Source organism: Heterocephalus glaber, unplaced genomic scaffold (assembly GCF_053883595.1).
Source record: "Heterocephalus glaber isolate CG9 unplaced genomic scaffold, H.glaber_assembly_v1.0 deba00000943, whole genome shotgun sequence".
In the NCBI taxonomy this organism is placed as follows: domain Eukaryota; kingdom Metazoa; phylum Chordata; class Mammalia; order Rodentia; family Bathyergidae; genus Heterocephalus; species Heterocephalus glaber.
The window spans coordinates 6,995,202-7,020,111 of record NW_028258175.1 but is presented as its reverse complement, the minus strand read 5'-3'; the positions used below and the strand labels follow the sequence as shown (position 1 = coordinate 7,020,111).

Here is a 24,910-nt window from a genome sequence, read left to right as displayed (position 1 = left end):
GGCAGGGAAACTTCAGTTACCGCCTTTGGAAATGAGCTCCCCTGTTACAAAAAACATTAAACCCACCTCCACCATTACGTGGAAACCTCAGCCTGAAGGCGTGGGGGAGCGCACGAGGCGAGGGCGCGCTTCCTTTGTCCCGCCCCGTTAGCCTGCCCATTGGACGGAGGGAGCGCGCCCGAGTTCGTACGTGCTCCGGCTGGAAACTGGTGCCGGCGGCGCAGGCGTTCCGCGAGCGGAAGCGAGGGGGAGGTGAGCAGGCTGAGCGCCCGCCCCTCCTTCCCAGCCGCCCCCCCCCCCCCGGCCTCGGCCCTGAAGGGCTGGATGGGCAAGTTGGGAGCGATGGCCGGAGCCCGGACGGCAGCTGGGGTGGCCGGAGGTGGCGGCGCCTCCCCTTCCTCACCCCGGCGCCGGCGGTGATCCGAGCGGCGGCCGCGGCTCCCGATGAGACTGTGGGCGGGCTGGCTGCTCCTGAGCCTGGCGTCCTTGTGGCTGGCGCGGAGGATGTGGACGCTGCGGAGCCCGCTCTCCCGCTCCCTGTACGTGAACATGACGAGCGGCCCGGGCGGGCCTGCGGCGGCCGCGGGCGGCAGAAAGGAGACCCACCAGGTACGGGCGGGCCCCGGCCGGGCGGGTGCGGGGCGGCCCGGCCCGGCCCGGCCTTCCCGCGCTCGGCCTGGCCATTGTGCGGGCGACGCCGCGAGGGAGGCCCGGCGCTCAGCTCGCCGCCCCGGCCCCTCGGAAAGTTTGCCCCGCCGGGAGCCGGCCCCGCGACCCCGGGCTCCGGGTCCCCGCCCCGCGGCGCCTTTGTTCGGCGGCGCGGGCCGAGCTCGGCCTCCCTGCCCCCTCCCGGCCCGGGCGCGGGCTCCCCGCAGCCTCGCATTGTTCCCGGGTCCCGGGCGGCGACCGCGGGCGCCCGGCGCTGGGCTGGAGGAACTTTGGGCCTGGGATGGGAAGACCCAACCTAGCCCGTCCTTCCCCGGGCTGCCCTGGCCGCGGAGAAACTGAACGGAAAGCTGATCGCTCTCCTTTTTTCCTAGTTGAATCCCTGAACGTACAAAGGGCCATGAAGAAATTGAACCGTAATCATTATGGACCACGAACATATACTAATAAAAATTAAAACCGTTTTTCTTGAAAAAGGAAAACATCGAGCCGTGCCATCCGGTTGACATTTTCCCTAAGCACTTAAAAAATGTACTTGACAGGTCCTCCCTCTCTTCCCTCCCTCCCCTTGCCTGAGGCCCCAGAGACCTGTAGCCTTTGAACCTGGGATTAGTTAGCTGGCCGGAAAGATGGTAAGGAGGACGACTATGCAAGCGTTAACCTTAGGGGTTTTAACGACAGGTTCCGGCAGGAGTGCATTCTTTCGGAGTTGCAGTGTCGATCGTGAGCGCTGCGAGGTGCCGGTTAGGTGGGCTTTTCACTGGCTCGGTTTGTACCACTTAAGAAGTATGTATGGGCCGGCTGCAGAGTTAAGAGGGATGTAGTGTAGTTTGCGGTTAACCTTACAGTCATTGAGAAGACGATTTTGAACTCTGCCTAAGTGTTGGCTTTATAATAGCAAGCATTTATAGTTATAGTACAGGCTGTCTTTTCAGAGGATAATAACTATTCTCCATCTCATCATTACATGTATTTTTAATTTTCCTATGCTACTTACTGTGCCAGGTATTCAGAGAATTTGCACCCAGGTTTTTTTTTTTTTTAAGAAGGTAAAGAATTGTATAAGAAAAAGATAAAGCAATTACTTTATGAAAGTAACATTTGGTTTTTATTTAATAGCTACTTAACAGAAGCCATTTTTCTATTTATTTTTTTATTTTTGCCATGCCAGGAATGGAATCCAGAGCCTTGCTCAGGCTAGGCATGCTCTTTACCACTGAGCTGTATATGCCCAGTGCCTCCCCTTTCTATTTTTAAAGGAGTACTACATTTTGATTAAAATTTTTTTAAAAAACCTCCAGCTATTGTGTCGTTAGATGATTGCTTCTATAATATTGTTGGGAGTGTATATAAATTCAGTACACAATCTTAAATTGGAAAATCACATTTATTGCCATAGATTACTTATACTCATTTATTGTCATAGAAACAACTCTAAAAGTACTATATTGTTAACTGTACAGTTGTTGCAGTGTCTGTATGAAACGTGGGTAATGGTGTAGGACGGCGAATTAGAAATGTCATTTATTTATTTATTTATTTTTGGTACCAGGGATTAATCTCAGGACCTTGCGCTTGGGAGGCAGGCAGTGGCAGAACCACTGAGCTAAATCCCCGGCCCCAGAAATGTCATTTTTAATAAGCAGTTAATAGAGATAAGATCCTAGATAGGAAAAATAGAGGCTTATTTTCTTTGACATGGAATTATGGTTGAGTCTAAGTGGTTGGTATTTATGATAACACTTGCAATTACTGCAACAACTTAATATGTTTTTAGTGCTCATAAAATTGCACTTATTTTACAAATTGAAAAACTGTTTAAGCTGTGATTTTTATGTTGCGTAGGAAGATTGATAGCAGTAGACATTGACTCAATATCTCCCAGCAGCGTCCTTTCTAATTGGGTACCTTTTCAGAGCTGAATCTATGGGGCTCTAACAAATGCTGGTTTCCTCGATACTTTATTTACTTTGTTATGCTTCAGAGATAGTGTGTGTGTGTGTGTGTGTGTGTGTGTGTTAACTGGTTACATTAACAGTTTGACAGATAATCTCTCCAGGGTAAAGACTAATCTGGTGCTTTCTGAATATTTAGGGAGGATCAACTCTAAGAACAATATATCCAGACATTATTTTGAAATCAATACATTAATGTTATGAAAATAATTGTCCATAAGTAAGATTGAAATGAACAGAACTAAAGTCTGTAGAGAAACCACCAGCATGGGCTAAAGTGAAATAGGAGACTGTCATTTCTGCACTGTGTCTGATGGGTGATTTGTTGTTCCTGTTTTATTCCAGGGTCCTAGGTTTGCCTCAGAGCTGCGTCCCTTGTGAAGCAATGTTAACAGTTTTCTCCTTCAAATTAATAGTTTTATGCAAGGTCATCTGGTGTGTGGATTATACATATGGGTGTGTGGGTTCCATCGCCAGCCACATCTGGTTCTTTTGGAACTGCATGAAAGTAGAGTTATGGATGTGATTGAACCACACTCAGCACGTTTTCCTTCCGGTTATTTTACTAAGGAATTGTAATGGAGGATTCTTAGGTTAAGAGAGAGGGCTTGGGAAACATTTACTTATTAAACATTGCTATTTAGTTGGGATAGTCTGGAGAGGTAAGGCTTTTTTTTTGGCTAAAGCAGCTCTGAAATTATAGTACCAGTACCATTTTAATAATTTGGTTCAGTGTGATGGAATTTTGTTTGACTTTGGGCAAGCAAAAAGCAAGGACTTCTCTTCAAGGAGGGATGTGGCCCAAAGGCCAGATTGGTCTCGTTGACTTTTACATAGTCTATGAAGTAAGAATAGTTTCACTTGTTTTCTTTTCCTCTTCTTCTTTTTTTTTTTTTTTTGGTACTGGGGATTGAACTTAGGTCCTTGCGCTTGCAGGGCAGGCAGCGGAACCACTGAGCTAAATCCCCAAGCCCCCCCCTCCCCTTTTTGAGACAGGGTCTCACTTTGTAGTTTAGGCTGGCAATGAACTCACTATGTAGCCCACGCTGGCCTTGAACTCACAGGAATCCTCCTGCCTCTGCCTCCCGAGTGCTGGGATTACAAACGTGTGCCACCACGCCCGGCTAGCCCCCCGCCCCGAGAGACAGAAGGGGGACTGGAAAGTGGGTTGCCTGCCCACCCCACTTTTCAAAGATGTTTTACACAGCAAAGCCATGTGGTGAGGTGAGTACAAAATGGGACAAAACTATAAGACCCAGTGGAAATTTACAAGGTGAGCATGAGGTGGGACAAAACCACAGCCAACCAATAGGATTACAAATACAATCACCCAGATAATATTGATTAAATGGGGATCAAAGGGGGAAGCAAGTCACTCATCAAGCATACAAGGATTTCCAGTAAGGAATCCCCAGTCCTTTATTGAGACAGGATCTTAGCTAAATCACTAAGTTGCCCAGGCTGGGCTTGAACTTTCAATCCTCCTGCCTCAGCTTCCCAGAGTGCTGGGATTACAGGTGTGTGCCATCATGCCTGGGCAGAATATTATTTTGAGATGTGAAAATTTCACATATGAAATTCAGATTTCAAATTTCATAAATAAAGCTTGATTGAAACAGAGCTACCACATCTGTTCACCCGTAGTCTAAGTGCTACCGGCCTACTGTAACAGATTGAGTAATTAATTTTATAGGTCACAACCCTACAGTATTCACTATCTGGCCCCTTTGCAGGATCCCCCCTGTGCCCCATCCCTTGGAAAATTCCCAGCTTCTTTAATGAGCAGCATATTTCCAGTCAAAGGTGACAGTGTGTCTAGATTGAGTCACTGGGGAGAAATAGAGCCAGATAGTAAGAAAAGTAAGCAGTGGGTAGATGTCATTTTTCAATGTTGACTTGCTCAGAATGTAAAAAAACAAAAAACTGGATCTAATCTTTTTGGTGCATTGTACGTAGTATTTAAAGTTAATATAACTATTAGGGAGCTGTTGGAATTTAAAAGGACTCTTAAGACTCCACTAACTAAATTCTTTGTAATAACAGTCATTCACAGCTTCTCAATAGATGAAGTGAAAAATTTGTTATAAAACTCAATGGAACCAAACCATGGCAATTTCTCTGGATGACAAACCGCACTTTTTTTTTTTTTTTTAATGGCACGGATAACATTCAATATCTGGAATTATTTAGCTATAACTTAAAATTCCAAGTATGTGTACATCTGTGACTTATTTTTTCATCTTGTATAAGCTCAGAACTGTTCCATGCCACACTCAATAATAGATTTAATAAGATAGAACTGAAATCATTTTTTTCCAAACAAAAAATACTTGATGTCCCAGCCACAGTCAAGTCGTATAGAAGGACAGATTGGGTTTCCTGTTCTTTCACCCCTCATTTACCTGGTGGACACTGGGCCGAGTTAACCCTGAGTTAAGCTTCAGGCCATGAGCTAGCCAGCTGGCACTGATGGATTGGTGTTGTCCTCTGCACTGCCTTCCAGAGTCTGCAGGCCTTTGCAGCCAAATACCAAGGAGACTTTGGGAATGATTTTGTTCGTTCCTCATATCCTTGTTGAAACCTAAACCAGTGATGGCAAGCTGTAGAGCTTTCAACTATACAAACAGCTGCTGCAGCACGCGTGCCGTAGGTTCGCCATCACTGCCCTACACAAGTGTTCGTTTCAGTTTCACAGCACATTAGGATCTCTTTCTTCTGATGCGTGTACCAGCGGTCCTTATGCTCCCCTTAGAGGTGCCCTGGAAGATCCTAGTACCTTCCAGTGAAAAGGCTGTGTTGTGTAGATTTTCTAAAGCTTTATCAAAATCTTAGGATTTTGCAAATGTGTATTTGAAATGAGGATTGTCAGTAATTTATTAAGTCAAAGCGGAAACAACTTCATCTCTTTAAATCACTTCTTCCCGTGGATGTGAGTGTTCCTGTCACTGTGTACACTGTAATCTCACGTGAGGAGGTTATTGGGTTGGGTTTCTATCATTTATGGAAAAATAGTGCGTAGTTTGAGTATTTATTCACGTGCTGTCTTAGATACAAGAAAGATGTTACTGGTGAACTGTCTGGGTTGATTTGATTATACTGCAGAATCTTAGAAGGAGATTTCTTGTTTGTTTTGTTTTTGGTACCAGGGATCGAACTCGGGACCTTGCGCTTTCAAGGCAGGCAGTGGAACCACTGAGCTAAATCTCAGGCCCTAGGCAATTTTAAAATCTTTAGCTGTCAAGGTCATTGTTAGTGGCCTCATGCTGTTCACTCACCCCTGTACTAGAGGAGCTTCTGGGTTCCTGGATCCTGAGCCTTTTTCATTTTCTTGGTGGCTGTGAGTGATTCAGGTCTTCAGTTACCCACTTTTGCGAATGGCTGGTGTACTCTCCTGGATTGTGGACGGTCTTTCCTGTGCAAAAAAGGAAAGGACACACGAACAGTACTGGGCTTCTGTTGTGTGCCAGACATTTTAAATAGTTATCGCCTTTAATCCTCATAGTAGCTCTCCTAGGTAGGTGGTACCATCTTTACAGACAGAAGCTAACAGAGATAACTGTGTAAGAGCACAGAGTTACAGGTAGTAGAGTTGGGTTTTGGATCCAGCTTTGTCACTTTTAAGGCTGTGAAAATGGGCTTGACATCTTAATGGGAAAATGCCCCTCTGTGTAAGTAAATACAAAAGTTAAATAGCTGTGTGCAGATCATTAGTGGAAGATTTCACAATTTGTGAATTAGGCAGGGATGGGACAACTATTTGAAGTCCTAGCCTTTATTCCATTTGCGCAAATGTTTTATAAAGCTTAAAGTTAAGGGGGAAGAAGCCTAACCCATGTGTCTTTTTTTCTGACACTAGTCAGTTCTCCAGTTGTCCGTCACTAATTGATTCCAGCAGGACGGTTAGGGTCAGACTGTATGCACTTACGGGCTCAGTCCCACCACACTGCCCTCATTTCAGAGGCCGGCTGCAAGTTCCACAGTCCCTTCCCCCATGTCTGATAATCTACAGTGAGTCGCAGAGCCTAGGAGAATACATTCACTGGTTTATTATAAAGGATACAACTCAGGGACCGCCAAGTAGAAGAGATGCACAGGGCAAGGTGAAGGCTGTGGGAGGGTGGGCGCTGTGTAGAGCTTATGTGTCTTCCCTGCCAGCCAGCCTGTCACTGTGCTTAGCGACCGAAGCTCCCAGAGTGCTGAGGTTGAGGGGTTTTGTGGAGGTCTCATCATTTAGGCACAGTTCATTAAATCATTGCCTGTTGGTGGTAGAGCTCAGTTTTTGGCCCTTTTCCCATCCTTGGATGTTAGGGGGTGGGGCAGAAAGTTCCAACTCCATAATTATAGTTTGATTCCCTCCCGTTTTGGGAGTCGTCACCACTTTGGAGATTTCCCAAGGGTTTTAGGGGCTCTGTGCAAGGAACATAGGACAAAGACCAAATATTTATTTTTATATTAGCATGTTATCTAAAATCAATATGATCTAAAATCAATATCAATATAATTTTCTAATTCCACTAGTGTCCACAGTTGTCTTGTATTTTGGAAGAAAAGACTATTATATCTCATATCACATGTTTGACTAGTTGAGAAATGCCAAAAAATAATTTCAAAGGAACTTTGCTTGGTAAGCAAATACAGCTTTTTTAAAAATTAAGTTTATTGGTACATTTTAGGTACACAATACAGTTACATTCATCGTTGGAAACTTTTACCATTACATGAGTATCTTGGTTTTTACTTTTTTCCTCCTCCCCTGCCCTCCCTTCACCCCCTCCACCCTTCCCTATTTACAAAGACTTTGTTTCCATTTTTCCCTTTTCTCATATTTTTTCCTTTCCCTTCTTTCCTTTCCCCTACCCCTCCCACTTCCCCTACTCCTTTAGACCTTTTCTTCCTATTTCACATTATCAGTTACTCATTTTGATCCTTATTTACGCTTTGTTTCTCACACCAGAGAAACTTCAGTAATTATACATGTGTGTCCTATTTATTTCACTTAAGAGTGTGGCTTTAGGACCGGGGATTTAGCTCAGTGGTTCCACTGCCTGCCTCGCAAGCTAAGGACACGAGTTCAATCCCCGGTACCAAAAAAAAAAAAAAAAAAGAGTGTGGCTTCAATGTGCATCCATTTAGCTATAAATGTCTCTAGTTTCTCATTCTTTATGGCTGAGTAGTACTCCATTTTATTTTAAAAAACCATCTCAACTTCATCCAGTCTCCAGTTGATGGGCACTTGGGCTGTTTCCAAGCTTTAGCTATTACAAACTGTGCCGCTATAAACATGGGAGGACATACAGTTTTATAGGAAAATTAAATTTTTATTTTGAAGGAGTGATTCATCAACCTAGGTTATATAAAAATTAAGAGATGTTGGGGCCAGGGATGTAGCTCAGTGATTCCGCCGCCTGCCTCACAAGCACAAGGTCCTGAGTTCGAACCCTGGTACCAAAAAAAAAAAAAAGAGATGTTTATATGCTTAATGGAATTTTTAAGACAATAGGACCTATTGTTTCACCACTTTGATTCACTAATCCTGTCAACACACACAAACATATCCTGTTGCCCACCTAATTTGAGTAGTTGGCTAAGTACTAGTATCTTTGCAACCTTTTTGCAAGTGGGGAGAATATTGTTATGGCAGTAATTTTCAGGAGATGTTTATCACAACCTGCTATTACTTGACATCAGCAGATGACTGAATGGAATAATTCTGGTTTGATTTAAAAGATTTACTTGGTTATTTAGTCTGAACACATTTTGAGTGAGCTTTAAAGGGAGACTAATAAGATGCTTTTTCAGACACCATGAGGAGTCCATCCCTAAGGTAGAGCTGTCTCATAGTCCTTCCAGTGTGACATTTAATAAGCACAATATTTTGTGCTTGCCCTGGCATCTTTGTCTCCGCAGACTTTGAGGAGCATGGGTTCAAAGAACTCACCTGCTTTAACGTGCACAGGAACTTGCATTCAGCCACTCAGAGCAGTGAACTCTACAGGTTTTTGTTTAAGTCTGTTTGGGGAGAGGTGATTCCAGGGAACTGCCAGCTGGGCTGCAAGGGCTCCTTTGCTGGTTTTCTCTCTAGATGGCTTCAGAGCAAGTTGACTGCTCATTTATGTCTCTGAAGGTCCTGACCAACACAGTCTTGTTGCCTGTTTCTCTTGGTTTCTGATTGTATTTTCCCTTTTAAATGTAAGTTCCCTGAGGCCAGTGAGTCCAGTTTTTAATTTAGTCACCCACAGTCCCTAAGCCACAGTTAGGCTGGGATATGCAGTTAGGGAACACTACTTGAAAGTGGCTTACCCTGGTAGGGGTCCTCAAGCAGTGGGCACATTTGGCAATGCCCGGGACATTTTGGGTTGTTACTTGGAGTAGTGTCACTGGTATCTGATGGGTGAATTCTAGAGATGTGGGTACATGTTCTGCAGTGCTCAAGACAGCCACATAACAAAGGATTACCAGGCCCCAAAGGTCAGTGTCAAGGTTGAGAAATTCTGACCTGTAGGAATTTAGTTACTGTCTAGATCAGATTATGTTTTCATCAAACATGTCCAGTTCAGCTTATTTGGAAAATAGCCCTACTTTCTTTTCTCAGACAGACACATTAGGTGCAGGTGAGTGAGGAGAAGCTTCATGGAAAGACACTGTGCCTTTGGAATAAAACCACATGTTCCAAGAATCAGCTGAGCTGCTCCTGGACCCCAGCTTCCCAAGTGTTCACAAGTCATGAGGTGGTAAATGCAATGTAAAGTGTGTGGCCAGGTGCTGGGCACATGTGGGTGCTCAGCCAGTGTCTTCCTTGCTTTCTTGCAGGAATACAGTTTTGAGGTGAGTGGGTAACTTCAACCACTGTTTGCAGAATTGAGTTTAAACAAGACCATGTAGAAACCTCACAGTTTGAGAAATTGTTATAAATCCAGTGACAGCTGTCTCTGTGATTATCCTTATGTTTTCTCCAAATTTGGTTATAAAAGATTCTCTTTGTATGGATTGTTTGTGATTCTTAAGAGTAATTCATTTGACAAATATTTACTTGTCTATCTGTGCTGTACTCTGAAGTCCGTCATTGTCCCTGTCTTTATGAAACTCTCAGTTGTTCAACATGCAGCTGTGTTTATTAATTCAGAGGTCCTAGATATTGCCAAGGAGACATATGGGATGTATGAGAGGGTGTTAGAACATGGGGACCTGACATAGTCTGGAAGTTCAAGGAAAACATACATGAGGAAATATTGAGGCTGAACTAGCTGGGTGAAGAGGAAGTGGGCTAGGTAGTGGGAAAAGGGAGTGGATGAAACAAATGCCAGGGAAGACAGCCATGGAAAAGGAGCCTTCCAGAAAAAGAAAAGAGTAGGTAGACTATTGTGTCAAAGCGAGGGCCCATGGTTGTGGGTTAGTAGGGAATGCCCTGAGGAGAGACTGTGGACAGAGAATGGACAAAAATCTTGTTGGATGTTAAATTATATTGAGATTTTGGATGTATTCTAAGACTCTTGTGAAGCAGGGTTGCAATATGATCGGATTTGCATTTAAATTTTGCTTTTTTTTGGAGACAGGGTCTCTATATAGTTCAGGCTGTCCTTGAACTCTCTATGTAGCCTAGGCTGGCCTCAAACTCATGGCCTCAGCCTCTCCAGGGATTACAGGTATGTGCCACTATGTCTGGCTTAAATTTTGCAATTTATTTTTTGGTACCGGGGATCGAACTCTGGTCCTTGTGCTTGCAAGAGGCAGGCGGCAGAACTACTGAGCTAAATCCCTGGCCCCAAATCAAATTTTGCACTTTAAGAAGAGTTTTGTTAGGTCACTTCTATTTCAGACCACTTTTAATTGCTGGAAGATCAAACAGCCATCTATATTTAGATCTGTATATGTGTTATTTGAAAAAAAATCCTTATTGAGATACAGTTCACATACCATAAAATTGATCTGTTTAAAGTATATTATTTAGTAGTTTGTAGTATATTTACAGAGTTGTGCAATTTCATTATCGTTGTCTAATTTTGGAATATTTTGTCACCCCAGAAAGAAACCTCATAACCCCATTCCACTCCCTCAGCCTCTACCTTCCCAACAGGAACTACTTTTTGTTTCTGGATTTGCGTATTATAGACATTTCATATAAATGAAGTTACACAATATGTGACCTTTTGTGACTGTTTGGTGTCGTCAAAGTTCATCCTTGTTGGCACACGAATCAATACTTCTTCCTTTTTATGATTGAATATTGTTCTGTTTATGGATCTACATCTTGTTACACCCAGTTGATGGGCATTTGAGTTTTTTTCCACTTTTTGGTCATTATGAATAACACTGCCATGGACTTGACACTTGTATTATACAAATGGTCAGGATTTCAACCTTTATTGTAAAGAGAAGAGCTTCGCTTCTTTTTATTCTTTACCATTTTATTCAGTAAGTGGCTTCTTTTCTGAAAGATATGTGTAGCAGTAAAGGTTCAACCACAAGTGCTAATGTTGATGAATTAAGAATATGCTATTAAACACTTGAATTTTCTTCTTGGCACTTGTAAGCAATATTTGCAAGTAATGGTGCCCATAAATGCTTAGTTCTGGAAGTCAGAGTCCCTTGTTATTCTGATTGCCCATTTACAAAGGGATGGCAGGTAATTCTTAGATCCTTGGTTTCTGCTGAATGACTTGTCCACATTAATAGAGTTTACCTGATTGGCTATTATCAGGGTGATGGCTTTCATCTTATTAGCCATTTCAGAGAATAAAAAAGAAATAAAAGTCAGAGTGGCTTCAGTATTACAGGTTCAGAATGTGCACAAGGAGTTCACAAGAATAATAAGTGGCTTGTCACCTGCACTGGCCATAACTTCCAGCACAGTAAGTGTTAAGAATTAGTAAGTGATTAAGCAAGAACATTTTCAGACCAAGGAAAAAAGTGTAGACAGTGAATGTAAGAAACTTCATAGCTTATTCTATGGAGTGGGAAAATAAAAATAATTTTATATAAAGTCCTAGCAGTTTTGATTACAGTGGTTGTCTTAGTTACTTTCTTGTTGCTGGGACAAAATACAAGTTAAAGGAGGAAAGGTTTATTGTATCTCACAGTTTGTAGAGATTTCAGTTCATAGTTGGCTGGCTCCAAGGCAGCATGGCAGAGGGGCGTGGCAGAGGAGAAAGAGATCATGGCGTGACAGGCAGGTGGCCACAGTCTTCCTTCTTTCCCTTTTTATTTCTTCCAGGCTACAGGCCTATTGGTTAGTGCCACCCACGCCCAGGGTGGGTTTTTCCTGTTCAGTAAATTCATTGTCCACACCCAGAATCATGCTAAACCAGTCAGTGGGCTAATCCAGTGTCACACATCCATGATCTAATCACTCCTGGAAGCCCTACCCATGAGCACATGGGGGACATCTAGATAGAAATCGTAACAGTGGTTAAATAACAAATAAACATAAGTCAGTTAACAGTTGGAGAGGTTTGGTTTCTCTAGTTTGTAAAATCATGAATCTTCGAAATTTAATTTGCTTGTTTTTGTTGGTTTATAGCTGATTCTGTTGATTAATGTTAGTGTCGGGAATGTTACTCAAGATTTAATTCAGTATTTAGCAAGCTTAGGATGACTGTAAAATTGGTTCACTAATTGTGCAAGAAGTTATGGGGCACCTTCGGCTAATAGTTACTTTTTGGCCAGTAGACTCCTTATTTGGAAAAATTGGTTGTTTCATAGCAGATAGTGGATTATTAGTTACTGGTCTACAGTTTCATTACTGTGGTTAATTGGCTTACTCTTATTTATCAGGCCATCTTAGAGGAATCTCACTGCTATTATCATAGGATTCTCAGTGTGTGCTTTGTATTGTATTGAGGACTTCCCTGCTTTATTGTGTTTAATCCTCACAGTACCCTACCATGATAGATTTAGCCATGAATGAATAGAGGTTCAAATTAAGCGACTTGTCCAAGCTCACTTAGGGGCAGAGCCAGGACTTGATTGTGGGGCTGACATTAAAGCTGATGTGCAATCCATTTACCCGCTTCTCTGTACACCAACTCTCTGTGAAATGGAAAATATTTATTATGGAATGTTAAATTTGAAGTTGGTAAATTTTGTTATAAAAAGTATGCTCTGGCTGTTTCTAGAAATCTGGTTCTTTGCATAGTATTCCTTGGTCTTCTGATTGAGCCTCTAGGAATCCATATGCCTGCTTTGTAAAGCATGCCTCAAGATTTCTAAATGTCTTTTCTTTCTGTACAGCCTACAAAAAGGCGGGCAACTTAATCTGGTCACTGGAGTGTTAAATTCTGTTGCCCACTCTGTCATTGATTTGTTTGTTGGTTTTGAGTTAAGTTGCTCTATGTGACTGCTTAAAAAATCTAAAACCAGGTTAATAATGCAAGTGATTTGCCCTCTTATGTTGAATCCCAGTGAAGGAGAGGCCAGCAGCGCTCTTTTAGATCTTGATGGCGTTGTGACTGGAACATTGGGCCAGAAGTCAGAATACCTGGGCTTTTGGTCAGTCTTGCCACCTGTCATGCTGCATAGCATGAAAGCCTCTTCACCTTCCCTCACCGTCTTTACCACACGTGAGATTTGTTATGAGAATTAAGTGAGAGGTCATGTCTGAAGAAGTGTTTTGTATTTTACAGGTCATGTGGATATAAAAGATGATGATTGTCCTTTCAATACTATGAAATTACGATATTTGAAATCCTTAGATTTGATTTTAGGCTTCTTTTTTTTGTTTGATTTCTTAGATGACACTAATTTTTGTCATTTTTCTTTTCTTTTTAGTGGTATGTGTGCAACAGAGAGAAGTTATGTGAATCACTGCAGGCTGTCTTCGTTCAGAGTCACCTTGATCAAGGGACACAGATCTTCTTAAACAACAGCATTGAAAAATCAGGCTGGCTGTTTATCCAGTTATATCATTCTTTCGTGTCATCTGTCTTTAGCCTGTTTATGTCTAGAACATCTATCAATGGGTGAGTGAATTTTAGACTTTTCAAAAATTATCCTTAGGTTTAATAAAGGAAAGATAACTTTTTAGGCAGGCAGCGGCACCACTGAGCTAAATCCCCAGCCCGGAAAGATAACTTTTTAAACATCATCTTGTTCAAGATATTGACCACCAGAGCCAGACGTGGTGGTGGACATGTGTAGTCCCAGCACTTGAGAGGCTGAGGCAGGAGGATCACTGTGAGTTCAAGACCAGCCTGGGTTACATAGTGAGACTCTGTCTCAAAAAAAAAAAATGACAAAAAAGATATTGACCACCTTAGTAACAGTGCTTCTGTTTGTCAAAATCCTTGGCAGTAGGTCTACTGTACCAGCTTTCTCTGCTTAGGCTTTTTACATTTACCATAACTTGGCAATAGCCTCATTAGTCTGTATTTCTGTGGCAGGAATTATTTAATTCAGTGCCTCACAGCTTTGATGTACATAGGAGCTTCTTTGGGGATTATGAATTAGTAGGTCTGGGGCAGGTCCCTGATATGTTGCATTTTTAGCGCAGGTGCAGTAGTGATACTGCTACAGGTTGCTGGTTGTGGACCTCATGATAGCATGGCACTAGGAACTAAGCCCTTAAGCAGAGGTCCATAAGCCCTTAGGCTAAAGAGGAAGATTTCTGCCTTAAACACACTTCCTAGGAACAAGTTTTTTTTTTTTTTTGTACCGGGATTGAACTCGGGTCCTTGTGCTTGCAAGGCAGGCACCGGAACCACTGAGCTAAATCCCTGGCCCAAGGAACAAGTTTTTTAAGGGATCTAGTTACTCAGCCCAACAGTGAGTGATGGGTTGTTTGAAGAGTCTTGCATTTGTTCTTACTACATAATATCTAGGTTCACCAGGATTTTGTAAACCTGTTGTGGAATTCTCTGTCCTCAGAATACATCTCTCATATAAATCTACAGAAAAGGATTTTGGGGTATTACATATCCTTTCTTGGCTAAATTTTCTAACATCCATCCCCAGGCCCTAGAATGCAGAAAGCTAAAGAGAAGAGTAATAGGACATAATGCTTAAAAAGCCTAGTTAGACCACTAAATCCATTAGTTGGGCCCACATTTCTTTTCCTTGTGAGATTTAGAGCCAGTTTCTGCTGAAGTCTGGTTTCTCAGTCTATCATCTGCTCCTTAAATATGTTTTCAGGCACAGCAAGGCATTTCTCAAAATTTCTTGCTTGATTTTCTTCGTTGTTTATATACCGCCTTACGTTTGGTTCGGCAAACAGTTGTTATTTTTGTATTGGGAGTTGAATTTATGTAACTCGGTCTGACATTTTGTTCCTAAAATTGGCTGTACTGAATTTCTGTCCTATACCATTTATTCTTTGTTTGGAAATCAGGCGAGTCACTGTATCGGAAATTCTTATCCCTTTTGGGGCCCTGTGCCTCTTTGAAAGCGATAAAAGATGAAGTGAGGAAATGAAGTACTTTCTTCAAAAAGTACTTATATTTGGCGTCTTACATGTAATTTTGGTTGAACTGGCTTAAAATTCCCTGTTCTAGAATTTCATAGTTTTATCAAAGAGGCAATGCAATTAATAAGTCCCTTTGGCTTCCCTTATTTGTAACTCTTCTGTTGTGTTTTTGTTTGTTTGATTTGTTTTTAAGATGGAGTCTCAGTGTGGCCCAGCCTGGGCTTGAACTCCTGAGCCCAAGTGATCCTCCTTCCTTGGCCTTAAAGTAGCTGAGACTACAGGCTGCACCATCTGGCTGGCTCATTGTACTTTACAAAACCCCCAGCTCCTCCCATTTTCTCAGATCCCTCTTGCCCTGTGATCTGTTCTCACCTAAAACCCTATTTTGAGCCATTGGTGCTTTCCACCCGTGCAATCATAGATTATCACCACCAGTAGTTGTCTCTTACAGAAATAATTATGTAATTACAGTGGCACCTTCTTGAATTAAGATACTTATCAGAGTTCCTCTGTGGTAGAAAGGAGAAGGCCAAGTAAGGAGAGGCTTGATAGCTGTTTTCAGAGTTTATTTTACAAGGAAGAGGCACACCTCTGTAGACCAAATCGAGAGAGAATTTGAATTGTGGCCAGAGAAACTAGGATGGTTATAAAAGACTAAAGTTAAATACAGTTTAGAGAGCTGTATCTTGCCATACGTTTATCATAAACCTTGTATTGTACTAGGTCAGGATCTTGATATTTGAGGAGGGATAGTTCTTTGTTGTGTGAGAGACATTGCAGTGTGCACGCTTTTCTAGCCTTGCTAGGTCACTGTGACTGGTAGAAACTCTCCCAATACCTCTCGAGGACAAATTGGTGCTGGTTGAGTGACACTGGGCTTGGTGAATTTTGATTTCTTTTTTTTTGGTACCTGGGATCGAACTTGGGACCTTGCGCTTGCGATGAGGCAGGTGACAGAACCATTGAGCTAAATCCCTGGCCCGATTTCTTTTTTGATTGTAAATCTTTTTGTAGAATCCCTGTCACTTATGTTCTTTGCAACTAGGACAGTGCTTCCCCTCTGTCTCAGGTGCCCTTAACTGTAGACCAGTCACATGACTTGTGAGGCCTGACCTCAGACCCCTAGCGCTAGAATTTTATAGGTGTCATGTCAAGATTCCTCACATCCCAAACAGATGGCTTATGAAGTGTGCTATTTTATAGCAGGGAAACTTTAAACAAAGTAGCTCTTTTGTGGCTTTGCGTTATGGCACAGCAGTGTGGAGATTCAGAACGCGCCTCTATTGTGGAGGAATTGGTACATATACTTATTGTGTCTTTTTTTTTTTTTTTTTTTTTGGGTGCTGGGGATCGAACTCGGGACCTTTCACTTGTGAGAGGCAGGAGGCAGCACCACTGAGCTAAATCCCCAGCCCTACATACTGTATCTCCATCCTTTTTGTTTACCCTTCCCCACTCCTGCCTCCTGTCTTCCGCATCCACAGACGCCCTTCTCATCTGTTCAAAGAGCCAGCTTTGCGTCATATTCATCTTTTAATTCCTTACTCATTTCATCTTCCTCGTTCTTCCCCTCTCATCCTTTTCCCATAATCTTTGAGATATTATTTAGAACTTCAAAGATGATATCTGGAAGTATTTTCCTATTTTATTAACTTTGCTTTTTAGTCATATAAATCATGAAAGATATATTTTAATAATATAATAAAAAATTTTATAAGTTCAAAAGGTTGTTGGTTCTGAGTCACTGCATTCACTTTGTGCTTCCATTGTTGTCTTTTTTTTCCAGGTTGCTGGGAAGAGGCTCAATGTTTGTGTTTTCACCAGATCAATTTCAGAGACTACTTAAAATTAATCCTGACTGGAAAACCCATAGACTTCTTGATTTAGGTGCTGGAGATGGAGAAGTCACAAAAATCATGAGCCCTCATTTTGAAGAAATCTATGCCACTGAGCTTTCTGAAACTATGATATGGCAGCTTCAGAAGAAGAAATACAGGTATAGTTTTTAGATACGCTTTGGAATATATTTCTTCATTTTAGATGTATTTCTTTTTTTTTTTTTTTTAGATATATTTCTTCCTGAAGGTATATTACTTAAAAGATATGAATCGGTAACAATTTTCCATAATTAGAATTTCAGAAAAAACATACTGGGCATGGTGGCACACATCTGTGATCCCAGCACTTACGGGCTGAGGCAGGAGGATTGCAAGTTCAAGGCCAGCCTGGACTGCATAGTGAGACCCTGTCTCAAAAAACCATAACCAACCAGTGAAAGAAGCAACCTTCCACAAAACCAAAATAAACAACAAGGATTAAAATCTTTCCATACACAATGAATTGGAAGTTTAGGGAGCAAGAGTCTTTCCATGGCAGTGTTTTTCTGTAGCAGAGGAGATAGCACTATAAGAAGGAAAAAGGCTAGTGTAAAGTAAGAAGGGATTTCCATAGGTGTCAGTTTGAGCTACGTGATTCCCAAGGTCCTCCTTTTCTTCATCAGTCTGCCTCAGTGTAGGTCCTAGTGGTTCTGTGTGGTAATGATTGAAATGAATTCCTTCAATTAGAAATTAATTCACCATTTCAAACTCGGAATGCCTTGACCTTTGCTTCAACAATGGCTTACGTCATGGTGAATTCCAATTCAGACTCCCTTTGTATTTTCACTTAAAAAATACTAGTGCTTTGAAGTTGGTCTGGGGAGGAAGGTATTAATATCCTCTTTATTTTCTTATTTTAATGAAAAGGTCTTGGAGACTTAAGTATGCAAACTGTCATTCATGCTCAGCCTTCTAGGTTGGAAGGGTTTATTCAGAGTGATTGTCAAGTCTTTTCTCCTTACCCTAACATAGGGAGAGCATTATTTACCTGGAATAACATGCTATGAGAATTTCTGAGTTAGAATTTCTACTCTGCCAGCAAGGTGCAGTGTGAATTGGACACACAATTTCTTTCATTTTCCCAGAGCAAAAAAATCTAACAATTTGTTACTATTCCTTGGCTAATATCCAGTTTGTGGCTAATCAGTTTATTTTTATCTATGGAAATGAATTTTCAAATAGAAATCAAAAACTGAAATAAGGATGGCTTTGAGGTGCTTTAGGTATAGGTTGAACTATCCCAATATTAAAACTAATTTTCTATTGTGAGCATATATTTGTCTTTCAGAATTCCTAATATGGAAGTTACCTGCCAAGTTTCATGAAGTTTGCTAGACTTGATAGAGGCTTTAGTTTTATAAAATATAGATTGAAAAGAAGATGCAGCTGAGTGGCTTGTGTTCTTTTTGTTTTACTGTGCAGAAGTGTAATAAAATAACATGCTAATGAGTTTTTCAAAACAGCCCTCACATTTTCAGAATTGTCTAAAATGTCTCTTATTGTATCTGCAAAACATGTTTACCAAAGGTCCCTTTTCATTTGTCCTTTTTTACCTGTCTATATCATAATATGCCTCACCTACCACATTCTGATTAGTGTAACCAAACAGGAGTAACTAATTTATAGACTTGTCTATTGGTATAGCTGAGACTCTTTATAGAAAATAGTCCCCTTTCTATAGATAAGAACAATGTCAAGGGCTAAAAATTATGTGAATATTTTTAAACCGTGTTCTTCATAGTTTTACTAGGTTGACCTGTACTGTATGTTTTTCTGTATATATAGGTATGAAGATCCTAGAGTATGAAATTGTTTTTGTCTTCTAGGAACAGATGTGCTTAAAAAGTCTTAGGGTATAAATGGAAATTACATCAGCCCGTTCTTAAATATAGGAAAGCTCCTATGTATAGAAAACACGAATATACAATTTTTAAATGATTAAATTCCAGTAAATGTTTAAAAGCAAGACTGTCATTCTCTGATGTTTAAGAATTTGATGTCTCTTTATGAACAAAACCTCAGTTGCCCATGAACTAGCACAAACAATCAACAAGTGGGATCTCTTTTTACTAAAAAGCATCTGCACAGCAAGAGAAACCACCAGCAGTGTGAAGAGACAACCCACAAGGTGGGAAAAAGTTTTCACCAGCAGTCCCTCAGACAAAGGTCTACTATCTCGAATCTGTAAAGAATTTAAAAAAATCAGACCTCCCAAATTTAAAGACCCAATCCAAAAATGGGCATCTGAAATGAACAGACATTTCTCACACAAAGAAGTAGAAATGGCAAATAAACATATGAAAAAATGTTCAACATCACTGGTCATTCAAGAGATTCAAATGAAAACAACGCTGAGATTCCACCTCACCCCAGAAAGAATGGCTGCTATCAAGAAATCAACCAATAACAAATGCTGGCGGGACTGTGGGGAAAGAGGAACCCTGCTCCACTGCTCGTGGGAGTGTAGACTGATACAACCACTGTGGAAATCAGTATGGAGATACCTCAAAGAACTAGGACTGGAAGTCCCATTTGATCCAGCTATTTCTCTGCTGGGTATCTTCCCCAAAGAATTAAAAGAATCATACCACAGAGATATATGTGCACCCATGTTCATAGCAGCACAGTTTGTAATAGCTAAAACTTGGAAACAGCCCAAATGCCCATCAACTGGAGACTGGATCAAGAAAATGTGGTTTTTTAAATAAAATGGAGTACTAGGGCCGGGGATTTAGCTCAGTGGTTCCAGTGCCTGCCTCGAAAGCGCAAGGTCCCAAGTTCGATCCCCGGTACCAAAAAAAAAAATGGAGTACTACTCAGCCGTCAAAAACAAGAAATTAGAGACATTTATTGCTAAATGGATGCACATTGAGATGATACTCTTAAGTGAAATAAACAGGACACGTGTAAATACCGAATAGTTTCTCTAGAGTGAGAAACTGAAAGTGTAAATAAGGACTAAAAGGTATAATAGATAATGTGAAATAGGAAGAAAAGGGGCGTAGGGTAAGGGGAAGTGGGAGGGGTAGGGAAAAGGAAAGAAGGGAATGGAATTAATATGAGAAAACGAAAAAATGGAAACAAAGTCTTTGTAAATAGGGAGGGATGGAGGGGTTGAAGGGAGGGTAGGGGAAGGGGGAAAAATAAGAACCAAGAGAGTATGTAAAGGTGCATATCTCCAGTGATGAATGTCATTATGTTGTACATCTAAAATGTACCAATAAAAAGATATACAAAAAAACAAAACAAAACAAAAAACCAAAATGAACTAATTAAAAAACCCCAGAAATTAAAAAAAAAATTTGATATCTTAGTTTCATAATTATTTTCATTACTTTGTGTCTTCATATTTATTAAACGTAAGATTAGTTCTTATACAGGAAGTTTTATATGTTTTAATATTTGTAAATAGATGAAATGGGAAATATTAAAGAAATAAGTTTGCTATTTTTTCTGGCTTTTGTATTACTGCAAATATAAATTATTAGTGAAGATTTTGAGTTTACTTTGATTTAGAAGACAAAGTTAGAGCCTTTATTGACATCTCAGTTATTTTTAAAGATGTAAGTAAGGGAAAAAATATTAATAAAATTCCTTCTGATCCTTTCCAGAGTGCTTGGTATCAACGAATGGCAGAATACAGGATTCCAGTATGATGTCATCAGCTGCTTGAATTTGCTGGACCGCTGTGATCAGCCCCTGACTTTGTTAAAAGATATCAGAAGTGTCTTGGAGCCAACTAGAGGCAGGGTCATCCTTGCCCTGGTCCTGCCCTTTCATCCTTATGTGGAAAACGGTAAGTGTGGTCAGACCAGCTCTTACCCAGGATGGCTGTCAATTGATATTTGTGATTTTATGTTGGGCATAAGTAGACACTGTCTAGTATTCCTTAGAACAGCCTAGAATTTGAAATAATACACTTAACCCATGTAAAATATCTCCTTGGTTAATGTTCATCTGAACACGGATTTTGTAGAATTCCAGTGCTTCCTTTCTAGTGGTAATAATTAATACAGCTAAGCCTGCCTGCTTGAGATTGAAAGCCTGCAGTGCAGCCGTAGTCTCTGGCTTTAAATGGAGCTTGCACCGTTTATTTATTGACTTATAAGAGTCAAGCAATAAACGATGCCTTTTAATCTCATATGCACATTCTGAATGTCATATTTTTTACATTTTGCATTTTCTGTGCCAGACTAAAAATCATAAATGTAGTCATCTGTTTTTCTCTTTTGAAGATCATTCGTATTCTAGCACATATCATTTCTTTGTGTAACATTTGATTTTTTTATTCATGGTGTTGCTCTTCAGCAATATTATATGAAGAATATATTAGAAGAAATTGGGGACCGGGGATTTAGCTCCGTGGTTTTGCCACCTGCTGTGCAAGCTCAAGGACCCAAGTTTGATCCCTGGTACCAAAAAAAAAAAAAAAGAAGAAATGGGTTGATCTCATATTACTTCATATTTACTAACTCATAGTTTTAGCTTATATGGTCTACATTTCAGGTCATCTTGAAAGTTATGGCTTTAAATCTCTCACAATTTCATAAGTTAATGTATGTTAATATAAAATGATTTATTATAAGCCATGTTGAAATCTTTAGTTTTTCCATTTTATTGCCTAGATAAGCCATGGCATTAAAAATTAATAGCTTGCAGACATTTTAAAGAAATCCATTGCTATTTTGCACGTGTCTCATAGTTATTAATATCAGGAAAATCTGTATTTTAAGGAATAAAGTTCATGTTTCTTATAACCATGGAGCTCTGTATGTTGCTGTTACTAGCTGTGTGCTTCTTAATTTCTCCTTGTACTTACTTTTTTCCCTCATGAGTCATAGTCTCTTCTGATTAAATGCTTGTCTTGACATTTACCACATGGTTTCAGATTTGTGTTGATGATGGGGAAAATGGGAAATTTTTAACATGGGAGGTTAAGGAAGCGAAGAGAACAGATAGAACAGATATCCTTTCTCCCATCTTGCTTCTCCACTTTTACATTCCTGTTTATTATGATAAAGAAAAAACTGCTTCAACTGTGAGTGCCCATGTATTATGTATATGTTATGTAGTGAAAAATGTCTGGTCCGTGTCCTCCTTTATAATCGGTGACCTGGCCTTATTTCAGTGCTCTTCCCTGTGTGATTAAGCCTCCATTCCATTTCTGCGTTGCGCTCAGTAGTCATCAAGTTGCACGGTCTGGTTCCCTGTATCCTGTTGGGCAACCACGTGATAGAACTTTAATGCTACTTCCTGGCGTAGCAGGAGGAAGAAACGTCAGTTTCACCGGTGACAAACTTTATTTCTTTTTGTTTCTAACTCTAAACATTTAGGGGAAGTCAAACTGGACAAGAGGGCAGTCTCCACTAGGAACTGAAAACAAGCTCCTTGATTGTGGAGTCTGGCATGTGACACGTTGCAAAGTTGAGACAAGAAGCCTTGTTGCTATGGGTGACCTTTAGTGACCTATAAATTTTGCAGACTGCTGTGCAGCACTCTGTTATTGCTTCCTTTCTCTAAGTCACTAATTAGATCTTGGTGATTTCCATGTGAAACTGTGGCGTGCCGAGTGGTCTTGCTGTGTGAGTGCCTGAATGCAGTCCTGGACTGCTATAAGGATACCTGAATGTGCTTTGCCTACTTGGCTCAAAATTTTTTTAAACAAAAAGCAATTGTAGGTGAAATGATTACTTGTCATTTTTTGGATACATGTTTTAAGTTGAACCATGGCAGTTTTGTTACTTATATTAACTTAAGGAAAAACGCAGACATGTTTCTGATTCAATTTATTTTGTTTACTGACCCCAGTATTGGTTAGGGCTTGTTAAATTTAGTGCATATTGTTTTAAGTACTAGGGCAGAAAAGTATGTAATCAAGAAAAGGAGAATTGTATTGTAAAAATGAAAATTCAATGTATGATTAATGTTTCAAAATTCTAATTTTTATACAAAGTTATTTATGATAAAAAATAGTTCAAGCAGCTTGCCAGAGGGTATGCAATAAAACATTTCTCATCCACTCCAGTTGTACAATCTTTTCAGGTCGTCTTAAATAATCTTCAGAAATTAGTCTATGTAAATATAAGTATATACGTATGTGAATTATTTATAGAAGTAGAAGCCTTATAAGTCATATATAGTGTTTGTTTTGTTTTGTTTCTTGAGACAGAGTCTTGCTAGGTAGTTCAGGCTGGCCTTTAACTCACAGCAATCTTCTTGCCTCAGCCTCCTGAGTACAAGGATTATGGGCATGTACCACCACTCCTGGCCTGAGGCCCATTATAATAAATACTTTGGTTGCCTTTTTCCCCTTAACTATATCTAGGAATTTTCCTAAGCGCACATATGTTTCTACATCATTGTCTGGTTACAATGTGTATGTGTAGTGGTGTGTTGGAACTGGCTCAAACTGGTTCATGGAACATGATTGTTTTATTAGCAGAAATTTAGTGAACTAGTTGTTAAATATGGCTGTTGGTGCAGTTGACCATGATGGTAGTATTTATACCATAGGATTTGGCAAACATTACAAATAGTCTATTTTCCAAGCTGGCTGTTGAACATTTGCCAGTACACTGGATCATGGGGAGGAGGATGTACTTTTAGATACCAGTAGTTTGCTTTATAATGTTAAAAAACTTGAGGGCTTGAGATCACTGTTGACACCTTTCTTAAATTTTTCCTTTTTTGAGCCAGGGTCTCCCTCTGTAGTTCAGGCTGGCATTGAACTCACTAGATAGCTCAGGCTGTCCTCAAACTCACAGCAATCCTGCTGCCTCTACCTCCCGAGTGCTAGGATTACAGGCCAGCATCATGCCTGGCTGGTTGACACATTTTTAAAAACTCCATTTTATTAGCTTAAACATTAGCAGTCAGTGTTGAATTTTGTCATCAGAGTTTTCATCATCTATAGAAATGGTCATACTCTTTTCCCATCTTTTTATTAGTAGTCTTCTAATAGTCTTCTTGGTATTTCTGGATTTGGATGTGATTGTCTTCTTATAATGCACCATCAGAGTCTGTTTATGAAAGTTCTAAATAAGAATAGGAGCATCAATATTATTGATAAATGATAGTCTATACCTGATCTTGTTTTTTGGAAGGTGTTACCTTTGCTTTGGTATCAGTATTCTGCTGATTTGATGAAAAATAATTAGGAAGGTTAAATTGCATTCTTAATTCTTTGAAAATCTGATAGAATTCTCCTGTGAAATCACTTCAGCCTATGCTTGTGAAGATGTGTAGTCTTTTCTCCCAAGGTCATTGGTCTGGTTAAATTAGACAGGTTTAGTCTTTCTTTTTTCCTTTTCCTGTACCAGGAATTGAACTTGATCTTGTGCTTGGCAGGCAGGTGCTGCGCCTCTTAACTATATCCCCGGCCCAACATGTTTAATCTTAAAGTTCTCATTAGGCTAAATAGAAATAAGCTGGACTCTGGCAGGACTGTTTCATGGAAAGAACTTGGGCTTTGAGGGCTAACCCTCATTTGGATTGGAAATATGGATTACCTGGGCTTCTCATTAATCTGAGATTCATCTGCAGAAAGGAGCTAATATCTACTTTGAGGTTTATTGTGAGCATGAAATAATCTAATGTATAGACAGTGCTCAACCATGTCTGTCTTGTTATTGATATTTGACAAATGTTAGATGTATTTCATTCTGTCCTGTTTTGTTACTTTGTTTTTATTTGTGGCTTTGATTGTACTTGTTCACCTTTGTTCAGATTGAAATATTAATCAATGTCTTTCAGTCTGCCAAAACCTCTTAACAACAGCAATTGGAATTTGAAGTCTTCATACTGCATCTTAACTGTGTCAGAATGTATTCTCCACTGGTTTGTGTGACTTGACACCTCAGAGACATATGTGCTAAGCTGTATGCCTATTAGCCAGCTGTGTGCTGTATGGCATTGGCTGTATGCTTAGTCTGTTCTCTTTTTGGTTTTGGATTTTTGGTACTGGGTATTGAACTCGGGTCCTTGCACTTGTGCAGCAGGCGGTGAAATCATTGAGCTAA

General features: G+C 40.4%; 1 protein-coding gene across 4 annotated transcripts in view; it reads left to right on the top strand.

The window, feature by feature from the left end:
• Nucleotides 1–276: 276 nt before the first annotated feature.
• Mettl9 (methyltransferase 9, His-X-His N1(pi)-histidine) overlaps nt 277–24,910 on the top strand; it is a 38,250-nt gene continuing 13,616 nt past the window's right edge. For 2 of the 4 annotated variants that reach the window (XM_004855934.4, XM_004855933.4), the window contains exons 1-4: nt 279–609; nt 13,386–13,576; nt 16,802–17,011; nt 20,504–20,688. In XM_004855934.4, the coding sequence (XP_004855991.1) occupies nt 445–609; nt 13,386–13,576; nt 16,802–17,011; nt 20,504–20,688 (751 nt within the window). In that variant the 5' untranslated portion in view covers nt 279–444. Of the gene's footprint in view, nt 610–13,385; nt 13,577–16,801; nt 17,012–20,503; nt 20,689–24,910 lie in introns of all 4 variants that reach the window. The other 2 variants (XM_087209113.1, XM_087209114.1) reach the window with 2 other exon arrangements.